The 7,379-nt window shown below is 37.6% G+C and overlaps 1 protein-coding gene across 1 annotated transcript; it reads right to left on the bottom strand.

The window, feature by feature from the left end:
• Positions 1 to 655: 655 nt before the first annotated feature.
• Positions 656 to 7,082, bottom strand: LOC117929145 (protein argonaute 4A-like). The gene is made up of 23 exons (XM_034849363.1): positions 7,029 to 7,082; positions 5,916 to 6,188; positions 5,610 to 5,815; positions 5,305 to 5,523; positions 5,081 to 5,217; positions 4,907 to 5,004; positions 4,728 to 4,825; positions 4,453 to 4,624; positions 4,262 to 4,378; positions 4,067 to 4,174; positions 3,893 to 3,955; positions 3,690 to 3,803; positions 3,442 to 3,607; positions 3,229 to 3,347; positions 2,995 to 3,132; positions 2,785 to 2,915; positions 2,577 to 2,642; positions 2,366 to 2,429; positions 2,180 to 2,291; positions 2,018 to 2,091; positions 1,825 to 1,919; positions 1,143 to 1,174; positions 656 to 1,004 (listed from the first exon to the last, which is right to left on the bottom strand). The coding sequence occupies exons 2-23, from the start codon at positions 6,096 to 6,098 to the stop codon at positions 847 to 849; spliced, it is 2,670 nt and encodes an 889-aa protein (XP_034705254.1). The 5' UTR covers positions 6,099 to 6,188; positions 7,029 to 7,082; the 3' UTR covers positions 656 to 846.
• Positions 7,083 to 7,379: the final 297 nt, after the last annotated feature.

Genomic DNA, 7,379 nt, shown 5'->3' with positions numbered 1-7,379 from the left:
ATTAAAGTTATTTAAAAATACCTTATTTCCTATTTTAAAAACCAAAAACATCTTGGTTTTCAATCGTGTTTTTTTTGGGTAGAATTGAAAATAGTTGTCGAAAACAGTTATCAAATAGGTTCTAAATTTTTTATTTAGTGTTCGAGAGTTCTAATATTTTAATACTAATAAAACAAAACCTAATTTATTATTAGAGAATACAAATAAATTTATTATTAGAAAATGAAAATATTTTAAACATTGATAATGAATGTTTTAAGCTCTGTTTTCTATTTTCCAAAAATAAAAATAAAAAATGGTAGTAAATAAATACTACATCAAATATTAATACTTTTAGTCAAATTTTCCTTTAAAAAATCCTGAATGCTTTTAAAATTGTTTTAAAAGCATGTGTAATACATGAATTTTTTACACACATGAATAAGAAATGCATTTATCATACAGATCTTAAAGTTCATAGGAAAAAATATTCGTTCCATCAAAATCTAATCTTAAGGTTAACTTAGTATCTATATTATTACAGATAAAAAATGATTAAATCAAATTTAATCAATTTCTTCGGTATGTGACCTATTATTCACTATACTGGTACTAGTGTACGCAATTTAAGGAAGTAGATATAAAAAGGAAAAAGGCATGCAGATATCATCCCACTAGCGAATTGTATACAGAATTCTCCAAATGTATCAGAATGCCAAAATAAGAAGAAAAAAAAACTGAGTATAAAGATGAGCCACGACTTGTGATATATGGAGACCTTCACAGCACTGAATTTGGAAAAAGAGGGCGAAAGAAAGAAAAAACAAGAAAGAGTCCCAAGAACATCCATAAACTCTGCCTCAAAGCTTAGCAAAAGAACATGGTATCAGCGACCTTCTCATGGAAGGAGGGCAACTGTGGTACTGGAGCAGCAGCATGACCAGAGGATGGCTCCGGCAAGTCCTCAAACTTGATAAACTGGGCAACTTGGGCTGCAGCCAGGTGAGCATAGCATACTGGGGCCACTGCACAACACCACAAAACAACCCACATTTAGCACATTTGTTGCAATTCCAAGATAACCAACCCCTGCCTCAACTTGTAGGCAATTGCAGTGACAAACAACTCCTTTGCAAAAGCAAATAGTTAATAGAATTCATTACCTAGAGATACAGCTGTGGTGCTCCTCTGATATCTGCATGAGTTGAGAAATATATCTATAATGAGTCTTAAATTTCTTGAGATCAAAGAAGAGAACATTTGCAATGCAAAACAATCCTTCTTTTTCTCTATCATGTGTGGTCCATGCTGAAGGTGAACATGGAAGGAAGCATAGGATGTTAAGATATGGACTCACATATCTAACAATAATTCATGACTAATCTATTCACCTCTTACAGTATTTGTTTTCTGTTCGTTCAAGAGTATGGGCCACCTATGTGTAGAGCCCAAACACCATCACGACTCTTAGATGATGAGCCTAAGACTCGTGAGGCCCAATAGTCCAATGGGTATGGTCCCTAAGACAGGAGGGTATAAAAGGTTAAGGGTCTGTTCATTTTGTAATATCACATCTTTGAATAGAACAGAACCCTAATCTCTCTCGCTTTCCATTGCCAGAGAGAATCCAGTGACGGTGGTTCCCCTCCTTAGCCTTAGAAGATCCATATATCTTCAACCAAAATTCAGAAATGGATTCGGGTATGTTCCATGTGAATAAATGCATGTTCTAAATGAATTGATAAATATATCTTGCATATGTTTTGGTGATAATGGAGATCAAAGATATATAACATAGGAGGCTCAAGCACCAAGCATAAAGAATAAATATGAGTATCTACTTACACGTAACACAAGGAATGCACAAGTTGCTGCAAGTCATCTGCTGAAAAGCCAAGCTCATCCAGCAATACATGGTAATGCGTAGGCCGGCTTGTCCCCTGTAAAGTTACACCAAGTTCTGATTCACGACTACGTCCCACTCCAAGCTTAGCAAAAGGAAGAAAACAGTGAAACTAAGAACCATAAGTGAGCTTACAATCATCCCAGCATGTGCACACAAATAGAAATCATTGTTTGTTGGATGACATATTGTGTTGTCCACGATCGTCCCTGCACAAGAAATCAAGGCAAAAGAAAAGGTTATGTCTCATGGCTTACCATTGCACTTGGCTCTGGAGATGGTAAAGAGGGGACAAACCGGGAGGAACATTAGAGGGGGATCCATTCTGGAAGAATCTTGTATGGTGATTCTTCTGTGCAATAATCACCATGAACTTTGGATGCCATTGCTCATCCAGGAGTTTGCAGGCCTGAAGAAAATAAACATCCTTTTAGTTAAAATGACCAATGTTTTCCACCCAAGAAAGGAATTAGGGGCACACACCTCAATTATTTGTTCCAGTTCAATGTTCAAGACTTGGTTGAATTGCGATTCACCGACTCCATCCCTGAATTGATAAATGAAGAAGAAGATGCAGGGTAAGAGCCAAGACAAGGTTGAACTTTTACAAACAAGATCAGAATTAGATGAAACTCAATTGTGAACCAAGACAGCTTTATTTTTTGTCTTTGCAAAATAGAATACTAAATCATACCTGAAAATGATTATCTGTTCAGGCTTCCTTTTTGCTGAAGTTTTGTAGAAGTCCAACAGGGCGCCCCTGTTATTGATGGGGAAAAAAAAATACAGTGATCCTTTTTTCAGCAAGAAGAAAATTTTAATTCTTCAAGGAATTGAACTAATCAAGAAAACTTGTTCAGGGAACCATGATTTTCACAAGCAAAACATGGAATATCGCCAACCTGATTATGCCACTATCTTCGGAATTATGCAGAGGCTCGAATAGAGAATCTATCATCTCAAGTTTGGGAGACTGTGTACGTACTGTAGCTTTATATTGAGAAATCGATGGCCAATGCCTAGAACTTACCACCTAAGAATTGGGGTCGAGGAAAACTTAGCATCTAATAAAAAACCAATAAGAATAGAAATGTTGATGAAGTATATGTTACCGCGGCAATAGACGGCACATCAGCCCGGCCAGGAGAGCCATGGGACACATCCATTCCAAGGATTAAAGTGGGTATCGTTGAAATCAAACGAAGGGATGGACAATATCCCATAGTTAACAAAGAATTCAAACCCCCAAGCTGTAGAGAAACAGAAAGAAAAATGTAGAAAGACTATATCAATGTGTGAAAACCAGATGACATACAAATGGGATGGTGAGTAACTCTCTAATCCACCTTGGCATTGATTTTTAACAACACATTAGTGAGGTATTGATCATTCACTACTGGTGCAGATGGTGCAATGCACTGTGTGGGAACTCCACAACCTGAAAGGCATTGTCGTTTCCATGGACCTTCAATTAAAAAAAATCATTGTTTTTGTCAGAGAAATGAGTTATAAGTCGTTACATTTTTCGCATTTTGATTTCAAAGCAAGCAAGGACTAACCATAGATGTCGCAGTTCTTCTTCTGTGGAAGAATACAAAGAATAAACTGGGGCAAACGTCTGAATTGTGACTTCATAGTGCTAATCATCTTGTCCACTCTAACAGGAGCTGGTTGTTGCATATATTGAGGATTCTCTGTAAAAATTTCAGCCGGATATCCCATGGACTGTAGGAAAATAAAATACAGATCAAGTTAGGAGAGTGAAATCAGTTTAATCTTGTAATTGACAGAAACAGACAAGACTCACAATTCCTTTCATTTTTGCACACTTGATGAGATCCTGAATCAGTGTTTTCATATTACAGCGAGATGAGAAGCTTGCAATAAGCCAAGGGTCAATCTTTGATGGTTGAGCTAGTTCCTACACAAAGTTGAAGGAATGATTGTCAGGAGTGTGTGTTACCAAGATGTTTTCAGGTCAAAGAAAAGGCAAAACCATAAACACAGCACCTTATTGTTGAAGTTCCACCTTCCGTTTCGAGGTGACAAGTCCTGCCCATTGCCTGATTTCAACTGCAGTGAGATAACAACAGAGATGGAGCCTGTAAGAAGGGGGGTGTAGACAATGCATAACAAATTGTAATGATGGGGGGGTGTCAAAATTTTATCGGAAGAAGTATTTACACTTGGAGTCGGCAAGATACGGCCTTCAACTTGTGTAAATTGAGTACTAATTGAAATTCCAGAAGAACGGAGCATTGGGTTTGCATCATACTTGTTGCTTTTTAATGCCTGCAACGGGTTCAACCGTGTAAAGATCATGTATATAATACACATAAATACCCAAAGCAAATGAGTCATTTAGAGTATAAAATCTGCCTGTTCTATGACTTGCATCCGTTCTTGAGGCTTTTGTCGTGATTTCTCCACAAGTGAAGATCTCTGCTGAGTAGACAATGGCTTGGTATAGCGTTGCAAGGAAACCAATGTGCAAAGCTGCATACACAAGAAAAATATGAGTATGCTGTTTGCCTCAGCAGACTGAAAGTTTAAAGCTATGTATGAGTCACCTCGAGAGGAATATAGACAGGGCGCTTTGATCTCCCAACATTGATGCATGGAAAATCCCCAGAATACTGTAAACTTATTTTTCGATGTTTGACAAAATAGTCATAAACTGTTACTTCAACACTTCGGACTTCACCCCCATCCGGCCCTTCATTTCTTTGTTTCATTAAGAAGCTATGACATGAAAGGAAGTGGCAAATTAGCATATTCAGAGATCACTAGTAAACAATTAACATCCATCACCAGATTCAAAGAAAAACACAAATTATAAGCTCACGTTTGATTTCTGCAGGTGTTCTCACTCAGTCCACTGATTTTCCACTCTGCATTGGAGTGTAAAGTTTTGACCCTCAGATTTTTTAGCATCCTTTTGGCCTGTTAAACACACTTGCAGAGTGTTTGATTACCAAAGTTCTAGTAAACAAGCTGTTAGAATTGAGGGAGAACTTGGATTACCTTGCTCCAGTCAATGTGATACATGTCTTTAACATTTTGATTAGAGACGAGAAAATCTCTCACTGGATCAGGCTGTATGACCAGTGTGGTAGAGACATCTGTGCCAAGATGGAAACAAATTAACAACTAGTTGAAAAAGGATGTGAGGGACAGCATTGCAGTATAAAAACTTACCCATATTCAAGAATAGACCCCCTTGAGTAGCTCTGAAGCTTGAATTGAAACCTCGACATCCAAGAACACCACCTCCCAAAGGTGTGAAATTCCTAGGTAGATTGTCAAAAAATGACTGTCGAACAACAAGGCAGCCCCTGGAGATGAACATTGAACAGAGTTAGGATGCTAGCAGAGGATGATGTCTAAGTCCCAGTAAAATCACAAGGCCAATTTGAGTTTACTTCTTTGCTGCATGCTGCCTTAGTATGATGTCTAAAACCCGAGCGGCGTCCTGGAGGTGCTTTGATGGCTGGCCGTATGATGCCCTTACAATGGAATCCATTGGGAATTTGGCTGCAAAACTAATCTCCACATTGAATGTTTTGGAATGGTAGGGACGCCTTGATCTTTTTCGGTCACTCCCATCATCAGGGCTGTCAATGTTTCTTGCAGTTGATATTCTGTACAAAACAACCACCAAGTTAATGTCTAAAACAAACACCTGATCAAAAGAGTCAAAAGTAGCTGAGCAAATTTCAAATTATACCTATTTGATGATGCATCCTCCAAGACAACCGTGAATCGGAGCTTTTTGCTTGGAAGAGAGCCAATTGTAAACAAACTCTTCTCGCCATCATAGGCAAAGCTCATACCAGCCATCTCAGTGTGATAAGTCTCATGAACTTTGTCCATAACTTTTCTGCCAATATCTTTGGCATCAGCCGGGTGCCCATCTTCATAAGCCAGAGATACCTAGACCAACACAAATATTTCAAGAGAAAATCAAGTTGTTGATCTCGAACAACATACATATGTTGTGTTTTCAAAGGAAAGAAGAGGACTCAAGAGGTACATTATATTGGTAAAAGTGGGCACCAGTATTAGCATTGGAGTGCATGGAAACTTTGAAATGGTTGGTTACAAGTTGTATAGTTTCGCCGGTTCTCCCAAGTCCACGTCTTGCCATTGGGAGTCGATTTGGAATTGATGATGATCTCTTAGCAGGCTCAGCATTTGGCGGCTTCTGGGATTCCATAGTTAAATTCTGAGATCAATGCAACACTTCTGATTAATTCAGATGTCCCACTGAACGAATTAATCAAGAAACGTGGGTCAATGTAATCACCTACGTCCACGAGAAAAGGAGATCAAATTTATTATAATCTTGAAGATTATACACTTGTAGTAGTAAAGAAATAGAAAAGAGAAAATGAGAAAAAAGAAAAAGAAAAAGAAAAAGAAAAAAAACAAAGGACATGCTTAAACCCATGTTTCTTCTTGTTCTTAGGATCTTAAGTCAGCGCCAAAAAACCTTGTAGTAGTAACCAGAATTAGATAAAGAACTCTGATGCTCTTGTAACAGCAAATCACGGAGAAGAATAATGCTTTTTCTGCATCTGATGAAACAGAAGAGATCCAGAAACCGTACACAAAGAGAAATCCAAGAAAAGGCCAAAAACAAAACCGAAAGTAATCTTGAAACGCCTTTTCTTGTGCTGTTTGTCTCACAAAAAATAAAATCAAATAACCAAAGATTGAATAATATGCGAGACGACAAGTTTCTCTTTCTCTATTGTTATTTGAGAGTATAACTTTCCCAGAAGCCAAACAAACTATTAAGACGGCTGTCTATTCCCTCAAAGAAACAACTCAAAATAGAGCACACTAGTATATTAATTTGTTTCTTGAAGAAGAAGAAACACCGAAAGGAAAAAGAAAAGTACAGACGTCAGTTTCGTTCCTTTTCAGTCCCAGAATTTTCTCTGCAACAAACAGAACTTCCGTATGGTTGTACTGCACTAATTCCAAGGAAAAAGCAAAAAAAAAGAAAAAAGAAAACTCAACAACGTTAAACCAACTCTAAAACCCAAAGTAACAGTCTCGTACATGGACACATGAGATCGACAACAGTTTGAAGATGGGAGAGAGAAGGAGATACAGAGAGTGAGAGTGAGGAGAAGAGCACCTCACGTCTGATTCTAGAGAGAAAAAAAGAAACCCCCTAGGACTGGGAATAATAGGTTGGGGAAAGGAGTCTAACCATATGTATATATATTAGGTTGGCTGTGTACTTCTCCTCGCCTGAGTCGTGTCCTCAGTAATGTCTCCTTGTATATATAGCCTTTCCACTTTTGGTCATAGGAACATCTCAAACGTGTTTCCAATATCCTCAAGTTCACACTTTCCACTATTGCTATTGGGAATGTTTCCTTTCTCCCTCTACTTAATCTTTTTTTTTTTAAAAAAAAAAAAAATTTAAAATATGAATTTTTTATTTCTTTAATGGAGAAATAAAAAAAAAACTAATATAAGAAAT

The sequence above is a fragment of the Vitis riparia genome, chromosome 13 (genome assembly GCF_004353265.1).
Source record: "Vitis riparia cultivar Riparia Gloire de Montpellier isolate 1030 chromosome 13, EGFV_Vit.rip_1.0, whole genome shotgun sequence".
Classification (NCBI taxonomy): Eukaryota; Viridiplantae; Streptophyta; class Magnoliopsida; order Vitales; family Vitaceae; genus Vitis; species Vitis riparia.
Note: the sequence above shows the minus strand (reverse complement) of the source record. Positions and strands in the feature narration are given on the sequence as shown.

Coding starts and splice junctions, on each gene's coding strand:
- LOC117929145 (XM_034849363.1), bottom strand. CDS start 6,098: ATGGAATCCCAGAAGCCGCCAAATGCTGAGCCTGCTAAGAGATCATCA. Junction 4,379..4,452: donor CTGTCTATATTCCTCTCGAG/GTGACTCATACA, acceptor TTGTGTATGCAG/CTTTGCACATTGGTTTCCTT. Junction 4,175..4,261: donor GGATGCAAGTCATAGAACAG/GCAGATTTTATA, acceptor AACCCGTTGCAG/GCATTAAAAAGCAACAAGTA.